At 33.8% G+C, this 24259-nt stretch overlaps 1 protein-coding gene across 1 annotated transcript in view; it reads left to right on the plus strand.

The window, feature by feature from the left end:
* The window catches only part of LOC111513400 (5-hydroxytryptamine receptor), a 47615-nt gene that overhangs the window by 18199 nt on the left and 5157 nt on the right, over positions 1 to 24259 (plus strand). Inside the window, exons 3-4 of the mRNA XM_074170171.1 lie at positions 5558 to 5691; positions 15969 to 16078. Of these exons, the coding sequence (XP_074026272.1) occupies positions 5558 to 5691; positions 15969 to 16078 (244 nt within the window). The remainder of the gene's footprint in view (positions 1 to 5557; positions 5692 to 15968; positions 16079 to 24259) is intronic.

The raw sequence follows: 24259 nt of genomic DNA on the forward strand, positions 1-24259 counted from the left end.
CACCACCCAAAACAAATTCACGCGGTGGCATAAACACTCATTACACGTTCGAGGAGGCTGACAGACATCGATCACAGACAACAAGAGTTGAACACCATCGAAACAACTCTACAAATGAATAACTACTCAGAAAGAAGTGTAAAAGCAGCTGCCAAGACCACACGGAAACAACAAAAAACTCGAGATACACCGGTCATAACAAACACACTACCATATATTGCAGGAACAACAGATAAAATCAGCAGAATTCTTCGCCGTCACAACATATCAACTTCGTTCGTACCAGAACGGACAATAAGGTCCATGCTTCGTAATCCCAAGGATCAGATATCACTGGAGTCACAGGGAGTGTATGAAGTACCATGCCATGATTGTGACAGGACTTACAACGGCCAGACCAACAGACGAATCAACAAACGCAAAGATGAACACAAACTAGCAGTGAAGGGAAAAGTCACCACGTCTTCTCTCTTCCAACACGTACTTCAAACAGGACATAACATCAATTTCGATAACACAAAAATGCTAGCAAGCAACGAAAACTTTTACTCGCGAACAATCAGAGAGGCTATCGAAATTGAAAAACGACCTAATGATATGAACAAGAGGGAGAATGCGAAAAGATTACCATCAACATGGAGATCCGTTTCATCGCTTCGCACAAGTAATCAGACCGCTGAACCTCAGAAGCAAAACTCGGTACATGACAATACAGGTACAATAACAGAGACAGGAGAGGCAGCTCAGGTAATAAGACCAAAACAGGTAGTCGAGCAAACACAGGTAGTGGCAGCAACGCAGGTAAAGGGAAACATCCATCCCTATAAATTGAGACACAGAGTTCGAACTAATCAGTCTAGTTTAGAAGATATAAATTAATTTCGATATTTTTTCACCATACATGAACTTTTATAAATGCTGATAATCTTGAACTCTCTTGCACTAAAACGATCAAATTTGAAACGGAGTGGAGTGATACTATGAGGATCTTCAATCCCAGTCATATTTTTTTTTGCCTCATCCAGGGTCTTCAAAAAATGCAAATATTTTGATCTCATGGAAAAATGAGTGGAACTCAATTTTTTCAAATGGAACACCCTGTATATTTCAACATTTTTGAGCTCTACATCCAATTTTAGATTAGATTTCAAACGGAAATTGACATCGTTTCCTTGTTCATCATTCATTTTTGTAAAACAGATTTCGTTTGATGTTTCTCAATTAGTCACAGATAATACAATGAAAAGGTAATTATTGAAATACTCCTCAACCATCGAATGAAACTTCTCTTCAAACAATAGTTTTATTAACGCTGAAACACGAACTGAAAATAATAAACCCATAAATTAATGACTTAATTTAATCGTCAGTGTATTTCAGAATATGTTCAAACACATCTCCACCTCTACTTAAACAAACATGTAATCTCTTCAAAAGATTGTCATGTGTAGCGCTTCTGATCAAGTCTGGAGTCAAACTATTGAAAGCAGTTGTAACTCTCGATTTCATATCTTCCATTGATGTTATTGGAATAGAGTAAACCATATTCTTAATGAAACCCCACACGAAATAATCTAATGGATTGCCATCTGGTGTTCTAGGAAGCCAACGAAAAGATCCATTATTACCAATCTATCTGTCTTCGAAGATTTCGGTTAAAGCATCGCTGAATGAATGGGAATTATGGGGTACCATCCATTTGGTACCATACACGTTCTCTTTCTGGTCTATTATTCAAAATCATTTGAATTCCATTCCTCAGTAAATCTTAATATTTTGATGCATTCAAATTATCCTCATAAAACTCGATATAAAAAATTGACTCATTTTTTAAGGCACAAAATACATTGAATCGCCATTTTTCTTGAAAACCCCTTTGGCGGACAACATGAGGATTTTCTGGCGCCCAATAATGACTGTTGTGTCTATTGAAAACTCCGTTTTTTGTGAACTTGGCCTCATCTGTCCATATGATATTGTCAAGGAAATGTTCATCCTCTTGAGTCTTGACAAGTAACCATTCAAAGAATTCCACTCTACGAGGTAAATCAGTCTCTTTCAATTGTTGGACACAGTAGAACTTATGGGGATGCCATTTATGCTTATTAAGAATTCGACAAATTGTCACGTAGGGTATACCTATCTTCCTTTCAGCCTTGTGCAGAGGAGCATTTGGAAATGCATGAAAGTATCCCAAAACTGTTATACCATTGTTATCATCATCCACTTTAGTCTTCTTACGAATGATTTTTGGACGGAAAGTTCCATTCAACCTACAGTTTTTTAGTAGTCGATTCATCACATTATCATTCGGCTTCGGAAGTTGTGGATATCTTTCATGAAATACTCGGCATGTTCTACTAGCAATTCTATTGCACTCACCATAAATTATTGATAAATTCAAGAAATCTTCATTACTGTAACCTAATCTTGACATTATTCTATTATAATTGGTAGCTATCACAGTCAGTCAAAACCACCAACAAAAGTCTGACGTTAAATAATTGGTTTATTTATTTTTCCAAAGCACACTATTAAAAATATCAATTTGTACTGTTGTACGTTAGAGACCAATTTCGAATTGACTGATCTGAGACAGTTTAAAAACTGGATCAAAAAGAAATATTACTAAGTATAAAAAAAAGTTGAATATCCAAAATAAGTGATGAATTCAAAAAAATGAGCAACAAAACCACGTCAGTTTCCGTTTGAAACAGTTTATCTCGAAAACGGTTCGAAATAGAAATAGTATTATCTGAACGAAGTTAATCTAAAATTGGATGCAGAGCTCAAAAATGTTAAAATATACATGGTGTTCCATTTAAAAAAATTGAGTTCCACTCGTTTTTTCATGAGATCAAAGTATCTGCATTTTTTGAAGACCCTGTATGAGGCAAATGAAAATATGACTCGGATTGGAGATCCTCATAGTATCACTCCACTCCATTTCAAATTTGATCGTTTTATTGCAAGAGAGTTCAAGATTATCAGCATTTATAAAAGTTCATGTTTGGTAAAAAATATCGAAATTAATTTATATCTTCTAAAAGGTAATAGATAGGTATATGAATTTGTTGACAAAGTGATAATGAATCATATGATATTATATACGGGGTGTTCCATTTGAAAAATCAAAGAAGCCGCTACTTTATAGTAGAAGCGACAACGCCGCTTCGTCCAAAATATTTTAGGCGTGTAAATCATATTGACTTATGCATACTGTGGAATTTTCAGGTTGATCCGTTGAATAGTTTGTCAGAAACGGCTAATTAACACTTATCAATAAATAAAAAATCTATAAAAATGAATAAAGAAAACTACAAATAAGGCTAGAAACAACATGTACCGGAAGGGTACTGTTGATCATAGTTCTAGCCTTGAAGAAAAGAAAACTAAACGAGCGAAAAAACAAAGAAAAAAAAAGAGGAAGGAGAGAGGGAAGAGAGAGAGAAAACATGTTAAATTTATTACTGAAAATTTTTCAGAAGAATAAAATCTATGAAATCAATGGCATCATGATTGAGCAGCGATGAAATATTTTTTGTACTTTACCAACTTTATATTTTTGTGGAATATTATTGTATATATATACAGGGTGTCCCAAATAAAATTCCGCGGGTAAGTATATAAAAAATTAAAAAGAATATCTATATTTCGTGAAAGCAGATAATTTTGGTGTCAAAGGGTCCTTTTATTTACGTAGAGATCCAGCGTTAGGGCGTCGCGACACCAAGGCCAATTTTTTTAGATGATAACCTAACATTTTCAATTGGTTTCTCAATTCTGCATAAAATTCTGAATTCAGTCATATAGCACACTTGTGGTTTTTCTTGAATACTGATGAAAAAAGGCAATTTTATTGCGTATTATAAAGAGGGCCATGAATAAGTAAAAATAAATGCAATAATGTATTTATAGATCTGTCAGATTTGACGAGAGTGTATTAAGTTTTGTGTTGGTTTTTCGTAAAATTGAAAAATGGTTCAACTTTCAAATGTAGAAAAGTTGGATATGATATGTATTTATGGCGAATCAAGAAGGAATTCAAAAGAAGCAGTGAGAATATACGCTAATCGGTATCCTGACAGAAAATTACCGTCAAACAAAACATTCGCTGGCTTAGCATAATCTTTAGCACGTCAATACAACCTATTTTGTCAAAAAACAAATTCCATCCATACAAAATACATTTGGTTCAAGGACTACATCCAAGTAATAATCTTCATGTTTAATTTTTAATAACTGAAATATATCACCATATTCAGGAGATGCTGATAGAAGATTGAACTTCATAGCATGGTTGTTCATCGTATTCATGATGATGATCAATTTCTGAAAGCCGTTTCCATAACAATGGTGTAATGAAGAAACATAATTGTCACAATTGGTCTGACGCGAACCCTCATTGGGTGCAAGAAACGAGATTTCAGTCTGTGTGGGGGGTTAATGTTTGGTGCGGAATCATTGATGGTTATTTGATAGGACCTTTTTTTTTCGAAGGAATTCTCAATGGAGAGAGGTACTTGGTTATTCTACAACATGTGTTGCCGAATCTCATGGAGAATTTATCAATACAAACTCTACTGAATATGTGGTTTCAACAAGATGGGGCACCTTCACATAACAATAGAATAGTTACCCAATATTTGGATGATACTTTCAATGAGAAATGGATTGGAAATAAGGGTCCAGTACCATGGCCAGTTCGAAGTCCAGATATTACTCCACTAGATTTTTTTTTGTGGGGATATATCAAAGACTTAGTTTATACGCGACGGCCATAAAATGTAGAGAATTAGAAAACTAGTATCACAAATGTTTGTGCTTCCATAACGCGAGAGACGCTTTTAGCTGTCACGAATCGGAAATTACTTGAACGTGAAGGGAGGCAGTACGAACACTTACTAAAATGATTCTTGTTATCACTAATTGATTTCGTTATCATCATGTTAGTCGAGTTTTGGTCAAAGTAACATATTTTTTGGTAATTTGAAAATTTCATTTAATTTGTACAGAAATACCTACGAAACCAGATAAAATTGAACAGACAATGAAATCATAACTGATAGATTAATTTTATTAAACTCGTATGTATTACGCCTATTGCTGGATGTCTTCGCAAATAAGAGGACCCTTCGACATCAAAATCATCTGCCTTCACGAAATATGGATATGCTCTCTCATTTTAGAGATATTTGCCCGCGGAGTTTTATATGGGACACCCTGCATATAATATATATTCAATGTTTAAGTTGTTTATAGGTTGATACAACTCAAGCTCTGCTCAGGTAGCTCAGCCTTTAAAATTGTTTATTTATCATTCAATTTTATATCAATACCAAAATATGTAATTAACTAATTAAATTCATCTATCTATCTATCTATCTTTCTCGTCCCGTATCTCCTAAACGAAGTGCCCTATCAAAAATCATCAAAGGACAAAATATCATTAGAAAAGTCCTTTGATTTTTGCCGCATGTTCAATGAACACCCTGTAGAATAACATGAAATAATCACTAGAAAATAATGATATAGTACACACATCTCTTTGTTCCAGGTAATGTATTTGTTATAGCGGCAATACTACTGGAGAGAAATCTACAAAATGTAGCAAATTATCTGATCGTTTCATTAGCAGTGGCAGATTTATTGGTTGCTTGTTTAGTGATGCCCTTAGGAGCAGTATACGTGGTAAGTAGTATCGATTTTTTTTGAAAGAATTTATGAATTATGGTGCCATTGCTGGAAACTAAGTGAGTGAATGTAAATTTTACTGGTTCGGACTTCCATTGTCCAATATGATTTAAAATTCAAATGAATAGCTGAAATTATCAATTATATTGAGCTATAAGACGTGAAATGAAATAACAATAAAATAAAAATGAGCAAAAAATTAAAAACTGAACGAATTAAACTGAAATAAAAAAAAATAACAACTCACTCACACGTGACAGTATCTGAATCAAGAATCCAACCATCAACAATCTACCAAAATAGCAATCATCAAGACTTCAGTGGGTCGTGCTTTCCAGCTCTGTAATACGAATGAAGGTCTTGAAAAGGAACTAGGCATCATTAAAAAAGATCTTCAACGGAATGGTTACTCCAAGGTGATGGTGAAATAGATTTTGGCTAAAAAGCAGCAAAAGCCTCACGAGAAAAGAAGCCGTCACAACCAGTTCTTGTACTTCCCTAGATCAGAGGATTATTGGAAAGAATAAAAAGGATTGGTCCAAGTACAACATCAGAACCTGCTTTAGATCCGGAAACACTATCCGTAGCAGCCTCACGAAAATCAGGCCACCAAACGCGGACTGAGATTCCAAGAATTGTATTTACCGGATACCCTGTGAGTGCGGAAAATCCTATATCGGTAAAAGTGAGAGGCCTTCGAAAGTCATTATTGCTGACCACAAGAAAACTACACAGCGTGGAAAAACCAGCAAATCGAGAATAGCAGAGCATAACACTAAGTGGTCCCACGCTGAAATCATCCACAGAGGGGAACACTGATTCACGAGGAAATTCAAAGAAGCCGCATATATGTTGTCCAAAAACGCATTCAGCCAAGCTAGCGTAGAGATATGCAACATATGGACACCTTTAATTAAGCAGAACACGACCAACTCCCATCAAACGGTCAGCTTCAGCTAAATACTGGTGAAGCGGAGAGTTAGAAGCGGGGATAGGAGAAAGCACTCGAGTGACCTATAAATAATCACATCTTGGAGTCCAGTTATCACCCGAAGACGATTGTGGATACTAAAAATCGAAACGTCGTGAATTAATTCGTTTTGGGATCTTTTTCAATTATTTGTTTGGTTTTCCAATTTCATTTCCATCTATTCAGTTCTCAATTCCTTTCCTCATTTTCATCTCATGGAAATAATTCAAAATTTCAATTTTTCATTTCAATATTACTTTATCTTTCAGAAATTTTGAATCATATTAGAGTCATTACAGACAATGAAAATCCGAACTAGGTGAATTCACCATGAAACATTATTAACGACTTTCAAATGTTACTTGTGTGAGAATTCCTTCGGAAACTGAAGTGCATCTTAGAACTTTCTGGTGAGAGAAGAAGGTGTCAAGATACAACAATCCATTTTCTCAAGAGAAATGATACCGGATACATTTCTAATGAAACTTATCAGGTATCATATGAAGTTTTCCTAGAGGGATGGTCCAGTTGAAATCGGTTTGCGTCAAGAATCAGTTTCAAGTCTGTTTTTGGTAATGGCTAAATTTTCACATCAGGAAAATACATTGTTTTTTTTGTAGAAGTCCAAATTAATTCTGTTAAGGTGATTTTTGACAACTTCATAATGAGCGGTCACTCTGAATTCAGATCATGAATGACTAACATTAACATTTCGTATTATCTATACTTTGCGATATTGAGGGTTTCAGAAATTTGCTCCTGAGAAAATCAGTCAAAAGTTTGCTTCGAAAAATAAGATTGGGAAACAATGATTTCTCAATAAATTGATGGATGTAGCCGTGATAGAAAATCATAATGAAGAAAAGATAATTGAAACTTCATATGTTTTTACCATTTTTATTTGAAACTAACGTTACTGCAGTGTCGTCCTATAAGGACATTTTCAAACTTATACATTAAACTAACAATGATTGATTACATTAGCCCTTATATATCACCACCGTAGGTAATAATAGAGGTACTTGGCTTGATTGAGTACCTGTATTTTGTTTACTAGTGACAATGTGGATATGCTCATTTGAAAACCGGTGAGTACATTAAATCGATTGGATCATATAACAGGTTGCACCCGCAGTGTTTATGCTTGTAAATTTCCAAGGATTCCAAATAATTGAGTTCTACTATAAAGCATCGTCATCATACGAGATCTGTTAGAACTGAAGATTTAGAGATCAATGTGTTGGCTTATATTATTATTCATCCACATGTTTCTATCCGTACTCTTGCAGAAGAAGTCGGTGTGAGTAAATCTAATGTACAGAGAATTCTGAAAGAAAATAAATACCACCCATTCAAAATTCAGTTGGTACAAGGTTTGAAACCCACGGACTTTGAACGACGACTTGAATTCATTGCTTGTATTCAGGTAATATTACATGAAAGTCCTAACATATTCAGTCAAATTTTGTGGAGCGATGAATCGCGATTCCACAATAATGGAGTTGTGAATCGACATAACAGTCACTATTGGTCTCAAGAAAATCCCCACTGGGTCCGCGAAAGTAATTTTCAAACTACTTGGGGTATTAATGTATGGTGTGGATTGTTCAATGGCCGCATCATAGGACCTTACTTTTTCAATGAAAATCTCAATGGATTGCGATATTTACATTTTCTAGAAAATGATTTGATACAGTTGATGGAAGATATTCCCATAGCAGAACGACAAGGAATTTGGTGGCAACAAGATGGTGCTCCTCCTCACAATTCACAGGTTGTTACTGAATATCTGGATAGAACGTACCCAAATAGATGGATTAGTAATAAGGGTCCAATTCGGTGGCCGGCTCGTTCCCCAAATTTATCACCGCTTGATATTTTCCTATGGGGTTATTTAAAAGATATTGTTTCCACTACTCCCCCTTTGAATGTGGATGATCTGAAAATGAAAATTCGACTAGCGTGCAGTGATATTACGCCTGATATTATAAGAGTGACTTGTACTAGAGAAGTGATTCGACGTTTCGAAGCCTGTATAATATCTAATGGGCATCACTTTGAACAATTTTTATGACTTATTTCTAGGTACCTACCATTCTTATGAAATGATTTATCAAGTTATATTATTTACATTGTTATTAATTAAAGATTTGTTTTCGAATACACCTCTTTCAATTTCGCAATTGTTTCATATTCAAAATGATTCCTGACTGAATTCCACAACTCAAAATTGAAACCATTACTTCGAACACCCAAAATTTTGACTAATTTTCATGTGATCTGATGCAGAGAGAATAATTGTATGAGATATTTTTAAAAATAATAGTCGTTCTCAAGACTTTACATTTTAAGCAATAACTCAACAACGCCGTAACCGAATTTCAAAAACCAAACATGAAATGATATCAGAATTTAACGTAGCATCTGAATATGTAATGATATACAGGGCGTTCTATTTTAAAAAATGGAATTGTGGTTTGTAGCACCTACACCAAACACCCTGTATATTTAAAAATTATATCAAAATATAGCTCTCATGAACTCCTAAAACTTTTGTATGAAACATTTTTGTGTATCTCCTTCAGCAAACCAGATATTGCCTGTCACATAAAATGTGGGACACCCGGTATATATATTAACAAATTGTCTGGATGTAAATTGTTAAATCATGATAAATTGAAATGGAATATGAGCTGGGAATATGCCTGGTCGTATAAATATGATTACTGCTCACCAAGTAAATAATGCTCTAATTTATATTTGAACTTATTTATATTATATAATTTGAATTCATCAGGCAGAGTATTGTACATTTGGATGGCATTGAAGACAAAACACCTTTGAAAAAATGCAGTTTTGTGCTGAGGCATGGTCAAGGTAGATTCGTGTCTGATATTTTGTGAATGTATTTTGAATCGAGGAATAAATTTATTGATCAATGCAGGCGGGTTAGGATCATTTAGAAGTTTGTGAGTAAAGGTACCCATATGGAGATGTCTTCTATTGTACATATTGAGCCAGTTGCATTCTACAATTTTATGTGAAATATGTTCAAATTTTCTAATACCATAAATCAGTCTTGCGCAGCTATTTTGCACTTTTTGTATTCTATCCTTATCGAAGATTAAAACTATTCTTCGAGAAGTATATATTATTTTTACTACCGAAATATAATAATTTGAATCTTTCAGAATTGAATTTCAAGTTGTGTTCTTCTGATAATGTCTTGATTATATTCAATTCATTGTTCATGAATTCTTCTGCAGTCTACAAATTTTCGGTACGAAAACTGAAATAAAGCTGTGTATCATCTGCAAAAGCTTGAACTTTACAAAGTTCTATTCCATTTAAAATATCTGCAGTATATATAATGAAAAGTAATGGGCCCAGTATAGTCCTCTGCGGGACACCTGAAAGAATATCAAGTTTGGATGAGTACGAATCATTAACCAATATTCTCTGAGAACGTCTGAGAAAATAATTTCACGTTAAAAACGCTGATTTATTATCAAAGCCATAATATCTCAATTTAGCACAAAGCAGTTCGTGACTAATGGTATCAAAATATATGGAAAAATCAAGTATCACCAAAACACTACTTAAACCTTGATCATAGGCTGTTCAAATATCAGTCGTTACAGTTGCTAAAGATGTTTTAGTATTTCTTCCAGGTCTAAAACCACATTGACAATCAGGAATTAATTTTTTTGAAATGAAATAATCATACACTTGAGTATAAAAAAATTTTTCGAAAATTTTAGATAGAGCTGGAAGCAAGCTTATAATTCTCAAATCTGCAAAATATTTAGGGTTATTTTTTTGGAATAGGTATGCCAATAGAGCTCTTCCATATTACAGGAAAATATGATTTTTCAATGCAGCAATTTATTATATGGGCAATATATTTATCTATGAAAGGATTGAAATATTTCAGCATTTCCGCGTTTATACTATTCGTTCCAAAAGCTTTAGTCTGAATATCATGCACTATACAGGGCTTTTCATGATGAGGGTTAATTAGCCGTTTCTAGCAAACTATTCAACAGATCAACCTGAAAATTCCACAGTATGCATAAGTCAATATGATTTACACGCCTAAAATATTTTAGACGAAGCGGCGTTGTCCCTTCTACTATAAAGTAGCGGCTTCTTTGATTTTTCAAATGGAACACCCCGTATATAATATCATATTATGATATTATATTACCTATTACTATTACCGTTTAGAAGATATAAATTAATTTCGATATTTTTTTTACCAAACATGAACTTTTATAAATGCTGATAATGTTGAACTCTCTTGCACTAAAACGATCAAATTTGAAATGGAGTGGAGTGATACTATGTGGATCTTCACTCCGAGTCATATTTTAATTTGCCTCACACAGGGTCTTCAAAAAATGCAGATACTTTGATCTCATGAAAAAATGAGTGGAACTCAATTTTTTCAAATTGAACACCTTGTATATTTCAACATTTTTGAGCTCTACATCCAATTTTAGATTAACTTTGTTCAGATGATACTATTTCTATTATGAACCGTTTTCGAGATAAACTGTTTCAAACGGAAATTGACATGGTTTCCTTGTTCATCACTCATTTCTGTAAAACAGATTCCGTTTGATGTTTCTCAATTAGTCACATATAATATAATGAAAAGATAATTATTAAAATACTCCTCAACTATCGAATGAAACTTCTCTTCAAACAATAGTTTTATTAACGCTGAAACACGAACTGAAAATAATAAAACCCATAAATTAATTTAATCGCCAGTTTATTTCAGAATATGTTCAAACACATCTCCACCTCTACTTAAACAAACATGTAATCTCTTCAAAAGATTGTAATGTGTAGCGCTCCTGATCAAGTCTGGAGTCAAACTATTGAAAGCAGTTTTGACTCTCGATTTCATTCTCATTTTCATTGTTGTTATTGGAGTAGAGTAAACCGTATTTTTAATGAAACCCCACACGAAATAATCTAATGGATTGCCATCTGGTGTTCTAGGAGGCCAACGAAAAGGTCCATTATTACCAATCCATCTGTCTTCGAAGATTTCGGTTAAAGCTTCGCTGACTGAATGAGAATTATGGGGTGGAGCACCATCCATTTGGTACAATACACATTCTCTTCCTGGCCTATTATTTAAAATCATTTGAATTCCATTCCTCAGTGAATCTTCATATTTTGATGCATTCAAATTATCATCATAAAACTCGATATAAAAAATTGACTCATTCTTTATGGCACAAAATACATTGAATTGCCATTTTTCTTGAAAACCCCTTTGGCGGACAACATGGGTATTTTCTGGCGCCCAATAATGACTGTTGTGTCTATTGAAATTTCCGTTTTTTGTGAACTTGGCCTCATCTGTCCATATGATATTGTCAAGGAAATGTTCATCCTCTTGAGTCCTGACAAGTAACCATTCAAAGAATTCCACTCTACGAGGTAAATCAGTCTCTTTCAAATGTTGGACACAGTAGAACTTATAGGGATGCCGTTCATTCTTATTAAGAATTCGACAAATTGTCACGTAGGCTATGTATACCTATCTCCCTTTCAGCCTCGTGCAGAGAAGCATTTGGAAATGCATGAAAGTATCCCAAAACTGTTAAACCATTGTCGTCATCATCCACTTCAGTCTTCTTGCGAATGATTTTTGGACGGAAGGTTCCATTCAACCTACAGTTTTTTAGTAGTCGATTTATCACATTATTAATCGGCTTCGGATGTTGTGGATATCTTTCATGAAATACTCGGCATGTTCTACTCGCAATTCTATTGCACTCACCATAAATTATTAATGAATTCAAGAAATCTTCATTACTGTAACCTAATCTTGACATTATTCTATTATGATTGGTAGCTATCACAATTAGTCGAAACCACCAACGGAAGTCTGACGTTGAATAATTGGTTTATTTAATATTCCAAAGCACACTATTAAAAAATATTATTGTGTACTGTTGTACGTTAGAGACTAATACCTCAATGTATACAAATTGTAACTTTTTCTAAGGTAGGTACATACCAATTTCGAATTGAATGATCTGAGACAGTTAAAAAACTGGATCAAAAAGAAATATTACTAGGTATAAAAAAAAAGGTGAATATCCAAAATAAGTGATGAATTCAAAAAAACGAGCAACAAAACCACGTCAGTTTCCGTTTGAAACAGTTTATCTGGAAAACGGTTCGAAATAGAAATAGTATTATCTGGACGAAGTTAATCTAAAATTGGATGTAGTGCTCAAAAATGTTAAAATATGCAGGGTGTTCCTTTTGAAAAAATTGAGTTCTAATCATTTTTTCATGGGATCAAAGTATCTGCATTTTTTGAAAACTCTGTATGGGGAAAATGAAAATATGACTCGGATTGGAGATCCTCATAGTATCACTCCACTCCATTTCAAATTTGATCGTTTTAGTGCGAGAGAGTTCAATATTATCAGCATTTATAAAAGTTCATGTTTGGTAAAAAAAATATCGAAATTAATTTATATCTTCTAAACGGTAATAGATAGGTATAGGGATATAGTATATGAATTTGTTGACAAAGTGATAATGCATCATAATATGATATTATATACGGGGTGTTCCTTTCGAAAAATCAAAGAAGCCGTTACTTTATAGCAGAAGCGACAACGCCGCTTCGTCTGAAATATTTTAGGCGTGTAGGTCATATTGACTTATGCATACTGTGGAATTTTCAGGTTGATCCGTTAAATAGTTTGTCAGAAACGGCTAATTAACGCTCATCATGAAAAGTCCTGTATTGTTGACCTCTTCAATGGTGATCAACCTAAATGAAAAATCACATAGTGTATCTTGAACAGATCTACTGAAGAACATTATTTTACCATCACAATTACTGGTTACATTTTGCAGATAGATAGAGAAAAAATTGTTCAAAGAATTAGGGTTAGATAAATGCTCAGGTATCGAATTTTTCGGACTTGGGTGAACACTCAGGTTCCTCAGAGTTCTCCAGGATGCTTTCGAGTCTTTCATTTGGAGTACATGATTGAGGTAAACTTTTTTCTCACTTCTGATTACTGAAATGGTAATATGAAAATCTGATTTAATTTTTGTTCTCTTGAATTTCTTTAGTGCTCTATTTCTCTCTGTTTTCAATACTACAAGATTTTCTGTTAGCCAAGGAGCTGGTTGTTTAGTTATTTTCCTTTGAACTAAAGGAGCATTATTGTCAAATACCGAGATGATAAATTCATTGAAAATTTCAATTGTTTTGCCGATGTTATTTTTATTAATGACATTGTGCCATGGAAGATCATGAAGATCATCTAAAAGATTAGTTACGTTGAAGTGACGAAAGTCACGATATGTGATGATTCTGGGTTTGCTGTGTAGAATAGGAATATTTACTTCTCAAAATGTCGAATCATGATCTGAAATTCCATGTACAGGCAAGGTACTATATTTGTTCACTAAATCAGTATCCGAAACTAAAATAACATCGAGTAATATACTAGAAGTGCTAGTAGTTCTTGTTGCAACATTGATAATTTGTGAAAAACCAAATGATTCGAAGCAATGCATAAGCGAATTATCTAAATTAAAGAAATTTACATTGAAATCTCCCAAGCAAGTTATCCAATCCGCAGTGTGATATGTCATAGACAAAATATTATCCACATCTTGTATTACGTCATCCAATAGAGCATTAGGTTGTCTATAAAAAACACCGACAATGAAACTATGTTGTCGGTTTTTGATTTTCAATAAGAGATACTCAACAGCACTTTTCATAACCATGTCTACCTGCAAGATTACGCAATTCACGGATACCCTAACATAAGTTAAGGTATCCGTTAGTAGATAATGCCCTTTTAGCCAGTATATACCGAACAAACCAGCCAAATATGGCATGGAGGTTGACATGGGCAAACAACCCGAAGGACCATTTACATACATGTAACAGTCCCAAAGATATAGTGGAAAGGTTGATACTGGAGCCACGACAGTATCAAAAACTAAAAGAAACATCACTATGGACAACTGGTATACAAGTTATGAACTTTTTGTGAAGTTGTACCAAGAACATAGACTCACTGCGGTAGGAACTATACGCAAAAACAAGAGAGAGTGAACTTTGTAAACGCTTGAAATCGAGAAATATGCTCCAGTATATATGGCTATCAACCGAATTTCACACTCCTCTCATATGTACCCAAAAAAGGTCAAGTTGTCCTTATACTGTCTTCTCTCCATCACGATATGCACGTAGACGATTCAGAAAAAAACTCCCAGAGATTGTTTCCTTCTACAATTTGACAAAAGGAGGAGTAGATTCTGTAGATCAATTATCATCTATTTACAACATATCGCGAAATTGTCGACGATGGCCTCTAACAATAATTTTTTCATTGATGAATACTGCCGGCAGATCCATAGAGAAAATAATGCTGGCAAAATAGTGGAAAGAAGTGAATTCCTGATTCAACTGGGAATGGATTTGATAAATGAGTATCGAAAGATAGGAGCGCAAAACGAGTGGACCCCTCGAGAAATACGGACTGTCATCTGCAAGATCAGAGGCCAAACTGTGGAACTTCCATCCAAAAGACTTAAAAAAAATGGCCAAGGGAAGTGTCAAGATTGCCCTCGTCCCCGTGATCGAAAGACAAAATACATTTGAATCAAATGCAATAAATTCATATGTCTGGACCATGCAGATATGTACTGCAAATCTTGCGTAGAAATGGAGAATGTTGATGACCTGTAACTTTTTTCTTTAATGATTTCCTATAATATTTTTTTCATTTCTATTTTATGATGTTTTATTTACTGTTCAAACCAGCAATTTGATATTTATTTAATCATTTTATGTGCCAAAGACTTCTTCGAGTAAATCTATTTTTTCCACTAAAAGAACCCATTGTTTTGGTAAAGACGGAATTTAACGATTTTTTGCTCGTTTTGGTGAATTGAAAATGATTTTATTGCAAAAAGAGATATTACAGTATAGAATTCTCATAACAACAATGTTAAAATTAATGTTAACGATTGTTAATTTTTAAATAATTAGCTGATGTTAGATGACAAACTTATATAGGTTCTGAACATATACTGAATGATGATTTTACCGTTCTAACATCTGAGGGTGATAGTAAATTGTGAAAACGACTTTGAGTTTCTATTCTTTGCGAACCTGAAATAAGTTGCATATATAAATATAAGTTGCACGCATTATCAATGCGCCATAAGAAAGCTAGAGTAGGGTCTCTATTCTACTTGAAATCTGAACTCTGTTTCAGTTTATTTTATTTTTCAGATAAGTAACAACTGGATTATGGGTCCGGAATTATGTGATATGTGGACTTCCATAGATGTTCTTTGTTGTACAGCTTCCATTTTACATTTAGTAGCCATAGCAGTTGACAGGTAAATCTATGTTTTTATATTTCTGGTCTGATTCAAAACTTTCATTTCCAAACTGAAAAACTTCAGATTTTCTGAATCTTATTATATCGTATAAGTGGCACTTAAAAATGCAATTCACAAATACTTGATTTTGAATTAGTTTCCATCAGCAGAACGGTGTAAGTAGCGAAGTTAGGTATGGCTTCGATTGCAGGAATGCATGATTCAAGTTCAGTATTCCATAATGGCACGAGAAACATTGTTGTTATATTGATTGGTAGCAAAAATATTCAACCTTGTGAAATCACTTTGGAATTTCCTATAAAGTCAAATCATCATTGTTCTAATAACTCACAATTGCAGCTTTCTCTCATTACCTATGATAATTCATAATCCTAAAACCATATTATCCTTTAACTTACTAGGGTGCTGTGTAGGAAACTGTTATTTCCAAATGAAGGACGAATTCTTCAAACGGACAATGGGATCGCCACTTCCACCAGTTATAGCCAACATATACAGTGTCACCATTAAAGTGCGCACCATATGGGAAACTTTTTTTTCGAAAAGTTTCATTGAAGTTCAACTTCGGCACTTGTTTATGCTTTGCATTTAACTTAAAATGATGCGGCCAACTGCGACCCACTGACGTTCAGTGTTTGTCAAATTCAACTTTTTTTTATTGAAAAAGTGCATTTCTAGATTGAATTTAACAAAAAGTTACTTGAAAAAGTTGTGTCTACGGCAATTTTATACCCATATGCCAAATTTTATGCAACTAGAATGAAGTTAACGTTTTGCTTATTGTTGACAGATATCCCCTTTATTTTAAAAAACAAGTTCGGTTAATTGTCATCAATTCATTTATACATAACAAACTCATCATGGAGTTTATCTTTTCTGATACATTTTTACCTATACAAACATTTTAAGAGAGAAATTAGAAATGTTGTATAAAAATTTTAACATGACTGGTGCAAAGTTTCAATCACTTGGATATTTTCTTAAACAAACGTCAGTACCTTCAATTTTGAAAAAGCGGACACAACTTAAAAACTGCAATAAGTATTAATAAAATTGTTAGAGTTGAAATTCCATCAAAATTTCAATATTCAGTATTTACAGATCATTTATAAACACTAACTAGGACAGTAAGGATGCTTAATCATGTTGAATAAAATTTTCAAGTAGGTCTTGACAAACAAAATGCATGCTATGGTAGTGTCAAGTCGTTGATTTACTTGTCAAATTTTTAACAGTTATTGTTGCAATAATGTTGTCTCTTCAGGAAAGAACAGAAAAACTTTTAATATGTGGTGAGAATACACCATACCGGCAAGTAGCTAACATTTTTAATGAACGGCATCCAGGAAAAAATGTTCAACATACTACTGTGTCAAGGGTAATGTCAAAATTCAGAGAAACAGGATCCGTAGCAAATCAATTTAAGAAAAAGCACACTCCAAGTAAATAAGGTCCAACTTAACATTTGTTCAAAATTTATTGAACACGGGCAAACGAGCATAACCGATATTATAAAAAATACCGATTACAAGAGAGAAAGTGTTAGAAAAATGTTATTAAAGAATAAATTTTGGCCTTACAAGCCAATATTTATTAACACATTGAAAGAACGAGATTTTGATGTCCGTTTGGGGTTTTCATTCTGGTTTCAAGGAGAGAGAGAAGAAATTGTAAAGTTTCCTTATAAAATTTTATGGACAGATGAGGCAACGTTCTCTTCAAATGGAACGGTAAGTTCTCAAAATTGCCGATGGTGGGCCCAAGAAAATCCCAATTTCACAGTTGAATGTAGTGATCAGTATTACTTTAAAACTAATGTATGGTATGGATACTTAACGACCAAATAATTGGGCCATTTTTCTTCAGGAAAAATTTATCATCCGTCGGTTATCTCAACCTTTCAAATAATGAGGTTAGTGAAGTTTTAGATGATATGCCTTTAAATATTAAATACGACCTATGGTATCAGCTTGATGGCACACCAATACATCACACGGTTTCTGTAAAACAGTCCCTTCAACAAATGTTCAGAGGCAAAGTTATTGGACGTAACTGGGAACATTATTGGCCATCTAGATCACCCGACTTGACGCCTTTAGACTTTTTCTTGTGGGGTCACCTGAAATTTGAAGTGTACCGAAATAGACCATTTACTGACATACAACATCTGGAAAATACCATTCGCGAGTGCTGTGCAAATATAAATCTCCGATTTATTGAAAATGCAGTTACAGATGTCAGTAGGAGGACCATAATTTGTATTGAACGAGGAGGATGACATACTGAAATGTAGGCTATAAGTGTTTGTATTTTCTATATTATTGTTGTTTAAAATTTATAATAATAATAATAGTTCTATCGAAATTATTTGCATTTTTTTTAGTTGCCTCTGCTTTTTCGAAATCAAAAGTTTGTTAAAGAAAATAGCCAAGTGATTGAAACTTTCCACCAGTCATGTTGAAATTTTTATAACAAATTTTTATTTTCTCTCTAAAAATGTCCGTATAAGTGAAAATGTATCAGAAAAGTTAAACTCCATGATGAGTTTGTTATGTATACATGAATTGATGACATGTAAATACTTGTCTTCCCTTCAGTTTTTCGAAACAAATAACTACTAACCAAATATCCAATCTCCAGTAATATATGTCAACCTGTAGACACTAATCATCAATTGTTTAACGTTTACATTGACTTTTCTTCAGATGGATTAGATATGAGCAGTTATGCAGCAGAGAATGTGGCTCCTTGTCATTATAATCTATATGCACTTTCAAATCACAGTGGAACTACTTACAACGGACATTACACAGCATATTGCAGACAACCATATAGTGGCACATGGCATGAATACAACGATTCACAGGTGTTCCCAATTTCGCCAAAATCAATTGTGAGCAATGAGGCATATGTCCTCTTTTATGAACAGGAGGGAACGAAGCAGCACCTTTGATGTGTGTTTTTTTTTCTTCTTTCCTTTTTTTTTCTTCTTTCCTTTTTTCTTAATAATCATAGTTCTTTGAATTGATTTGTATTTCTAGTTGTGTCACGGTAACAAAATGGTTTAGGTATCTGAAACAAAATGTGTCTTAACAAATGTGGTAATAAATGTGGTAAGCACAAAAAAAAAAAAAAAAAAGTTTAAATACTAACACGAATGTATTGTTGTGATCTGTCGGAAAACTTATATAAAAACTAATATGTATACCATGACGAAGTAGGAATAGAGTACAAAACAAGCCATACTGCGCTTAGGTGACTATTTCTGCTTTGAAAAGGTAATATTGTATTGAAATTGTGATGTAAATGTTTTTGAAGATGAATAAATCTGAAAATCTGAATTAACCGAACTTGTTTTTTAAAATAAAGGGGATATCTGTCAAAAATAAGCAAAACGTCAACTTCATTCTAATTGCATAAAATTTGGCATATGGATATAAAATTGCCGTAGACACACCTTTTTCAAGTAACTTTTTGTTAAATTCGATCTAGAAATGCACTTTTTCAATAAAAAAAAAATTATTTGACAAACACTGAACGTTAGTGGGTCGCAGTTGGCCACATCATTTCAAGTTGAATTTGAAGCACAAACAAGTGTCGAAGTTAAACCTCATTGAAACTTTTCGAAAAAAAAGTTTCCCATATGGTGTGCACTTTAATGGTGATACTGTATATGGAGTGATTCAAAACTCTAGTCATTGACGAAGTCCACAAAAAACCATGAGTTTGGTTGAGATACGTTGACGACACCTTGATAATATGGGACCATGGGAATATTGAACTAGACGCCTTCCTGAAATACATCAACACACCATGGAGATGAAAGTACACAAGGAATTGACATTCTCAGACGTATTGATGAGGAGGACCGACACTGTTTACCAAAAACCCTGTCACACGGGACAGTATCTGAACCACGAATCCAACCACCACCAATCGACTCAAAGAGGAATCATCAAAACTCTATCAGATTGTGCTTCCGGCTCTGTAATACGCAGGAAGGTTTCAAAAAGAAACTAGACATCATCAAAAATGATCTTCAACGGAATGGCTACTCCAAAGCGATGGTAGTAAAAACTTTGGCTAAAAGACAGCACGGGCCTCGCAAAGAAGAGAAGCCGTCACAACCAGTGCTTGCACTTCCCTACATCAGAGGATTATCGGAGAGGATAAGAAGAATTGCATCCAAGTACAACATCAGAACCTGCTTCAGATCCGGTAACACTATACGTAGTAGCCTCACGAAAACCAGGCCACCAAACGCGGACTGCGATTCCAAGAATCGCATTTATCTGATACTCTGTGAGTTCGGAAAATGCTATGTCTGTGAAACTAAGAGGCCATTGAAAGTTCGTATTGCCGAGCACTAGAAACACACACAACGGGGGGAAACCAGCAAATCAGGAATAGCAGTGCACGTTTGCACCCATCAACATAACATCGAAGTGATCCTAAGCTGAGATCATACACACGGAGGAACACTGGTTCTGGAGGAAATTCAAAGAGCCGCTTAAATGTTGTCCAACGAAATATTCAGCCAAGGTAGCATAGAGATACGCAATATATGGAAAACCATAATCAAGCGAAAAATGGCCAACTCCCGCCAAACGGTCATCTCCCGCGAAACCCGTGAAGCGGAAAGAAGAAAGCGGAGATAAGTGAAAGTACTCGAATGATCCTCTCAGAGAAATTAGTCCAGACATCAGTTGTGGCTTGGAGTTTCTTGATTTTTCAGGTTTTAATTTTTTGTTTGATTTTTTTATTATTTTTCTTGTATTCCGTGTCACTGTAATTTCATTTCAGGGTTTTTCTGCTTGATATAATTATTGTTTTCAGCTATTAATTTTAATTTTCAATATGTATTGGTTCTTTTAAAGATTTCAAATTATTTTATGTAATACAAGTACTATTTTGCTGTATCGCTGCTGTTCCAATGTTTTGACAGAATCAGAATCGACAAACTTAGGCGTGCACAGCGTTATAGAACAGTGCTTTCAAAAAATTGTTCTACAGCGCCATCCAGTGGCGAGTTACAGAAAAATTGATAGCCTAAAAACCTTTTCTATGAGAAATTACTTATACATGTCAAGCTTCGTCACGATCGGTTGAGCGATGTAGAAGTTTATCACTCACCAACCAACCAACAAACACCCATTTTTATATATTAGATTTGACAATGGAAGTCTGAACTAATGAAATTCATCATGAAACATTGTCAAACACCTTCAAACAAACCTAAATGTTACTGTCATGAACGCCTAACAAGTTTTTCGTGGTGAATTCCACAGCCTCAAGCACACTTGCCATAGCTGCAGTATGAAAGTATTATTTTTAAGGATAAGAAATGACCATTTGTTTGAAAGTGGTTGATAATATTTGTATTTCATCAGTTCAGACTTCCATTGTCTAATATAATATAAATTCATTTTAAATCCCTGACAAAAATAAAAGATTAACCGAAAATAACAATTTTATTAAAACAAAAAACTGAAATTACAAGCTACTACCAGAAAATATAAAATTGAAATAATAATAAAAGCTGAAAATTTGAAAATATCATTAACAAAAATGAAAAATAAAAATTAAAAGATTCCAAACCAAGTAATGTGACGTCACTTCATCATGATGAGTTTGTTCTTATAACCCCCATTATCTTCAGTTCATGATTGCAAATCCATTTAATCCATCTACCACGAAAACGAAAATCCTTTCACTGCCGTCTTTCTCCGGGGCAAATTTAGACGAGACGGCATATGTAGCTCTCCCACAACTTGCTTTCTTGCGTCACTCATATCAATCGTAAATGACAGAAGTTGTTTCCACCCACAGTGAGTTGAGTTGATTGATCAGTTCTCCAGTGTTCAGGTGGAGGTTAAGCAGTCGACTGTCCAACTTCAACAAATCTCTTAGTTAAATCGAAAGGTATATCAAAAGTAAAGAATATTGAGGAAAGATTCATTTGTATAAGGAAATGAACAATTGAAAATGAATTACGAAATAATAATCTTTCCCAACTACCTAGACAGTAGGGGCTGGTAAACGTCTGTTGGGAAACAATTACTTCCCTGGCTGATTCCACGCTGGATAATGAATTATATCAGACAGACTTGCGAGATCAGCCTTTGCGAGGAATCTTTCAAGAATGTCTATAGGATATAATTCAATATCCAGCGTGGTTTTAGCCGGGAAAGTAGTTGTTTTCCTACAGAAGTTCACCAGACCCTACTGTGTATGTAGTTGGAAGAGATTAATATTTCGAAATATTCATTTCCTCATATGAAAAGGATATTTTGTTTGGGGGAGAATAATTTTTGGGAGAGAAAAGCGTGAGTTCTCTACTTCTCCATCTTCATACAAATTTTTTTGTAATTTTCCAAAGAAATGAAGAAAGCAATCGATTCAAAAATAAACTCTTCACAGAATTGTGTTAATTTTACAAAGTGGTAACTTTAAGACACGAACTGGAAGAAAAAGCTTGCTGGACTGTTTGAGTCACAAGATCATTTTTTTAGAACTTCTGTTCAAGAGAGGCTCGAAAAAATTGCAACAGTTATAAACAATTTAGTAAAACGAAGAGGGGTTTATTTTTTGCAAATATTATGGTTTGAAAATGTAAGTATATTCCAACGCCCTTCGTGGTATTAGCCAGGAGAATAGTTATTTTCTGTCAGTCTATTAACCTACTTTGTAAGAAAGTCGCGACTGGCCTAAACAAATTGTTCTTTCAATGAATTTGGCTCAATGTTTTACTAGAAACATCTTTGAAATACAGAGCTTTTAGGTTCCTCCATGTAGACTTTGAAACGCACACTCTGATCAATTAGGCTTTGGACGATGCGGCAATGAAAAAGAAAGAAATTGTTCAGTATCAGTGATTAAAACGCACCATTGTATCAGACTATCATATACCGTTTTTCATAATTATTATCCTCCATTGCGAATGTGTTTGATAATTGAATAGAAACCACTAATTGAAGGGTGTTTTTACTGTTTGAATAGTTTGAATACTGTTTGACAGCTACCAGTAAAGATTTACATTCTGTTTTACCGCCGCATCTTCCTAAGCCTACCCAACTAGTAATTTTATAATGGTTGTGAAAACATTTCGGAGAAATAGATAATAAAACTGTATTTCAATGTGCTTAAAAAACAGCTATGTAAGGCCTTTCACAAACATTACAAAACAGTTTTCTAAACATTTCGGCAGTTACTATAAAAAATTTCTAACACTATTAAAAAGTAGTTTCATAAAGAATCTTGAAAAATAATTGAAAATCAATTTTATAAAAGTTTTCAGTAATTCCAAGTAAGCGTTATAAAATATAATGCAGCCTAAAACGATAACGATAAAATAAAAAAGTGTTCAAAATGCGAGAAGTAATTTTATATTGGACACTAGGAAAATATAAAAGATAAAAGATATGTCACCCATTCAACAAATAGAAAAGTTGTGGTCATTTTGATAATTTCACTTTCGTACTTATAAAACCGGTTCAAGACATTGTTTGTGCTTCAAAGATTGATTTTTCAAATGCAAATGAAATTTTATTCATTAGTAAAATTTAAGCTCGCCACTCTTTTATTAAGATTTTTGGAAAAAATTATTAATTATACAAAAATTCACTCTGACGACCTATCAGTATTCCAATCGCAAATTAACTCAGTTTGTTCTAAATAATATAGTATCATAATATCTATGTACTTTTTTTCATCTGTAAACATCACTGTATGCGCAGTATTTCATATTTTCAACTTATCTAATGTCAGTATTCCTATTTGCTATCATTTTAAAATGAATTCGTTCCATTGTCTACTATATAAAATGATTTGAAATCCCTGAAACAACTGAAAAAGAAGAATTAAAAATGAATAGCTGAAAATAACAATTATATCAAGCAAAATAAACCTGAAATGAAATAATAGTGAAATAAAATACAAGTGAAAATAGAACAATTGAATGAATAAAAATGAAGAAATGAAAAAAAAAATTAAAATAAAAAATGGAGAGATTCCAAGTCACGTTAGTTCACGACGTTTCGATTGTTAGTATCTACAATCGTCTTCAGGTGATGACTGGACTGATTCCTCCGAGATGACTATTTAAAGGTCGTTTGAGTACTTTCACTTATCCCCGCTTTCCATTTTCCGCTTCAGTGGTTCCGTGGGACAACATGTATG

This window comes from Leptinotarsa decemlineata, unplaced genomic scaffold, assembly GCF_025532065.1.
Source record: "Leptinotarsa decemlineata unplaced genomic scaffold, Ldec_3_MD MMD2_P_RNA_scaffold_7, whole genome shotgun sequence".
Lineage (NCBI taxonomy): Eukaryota > Metazoa > Arthropoda > Insecta > Coleoptera > Chrysomelidae > Leptinotarsa > Leptinotarsa decemlineata.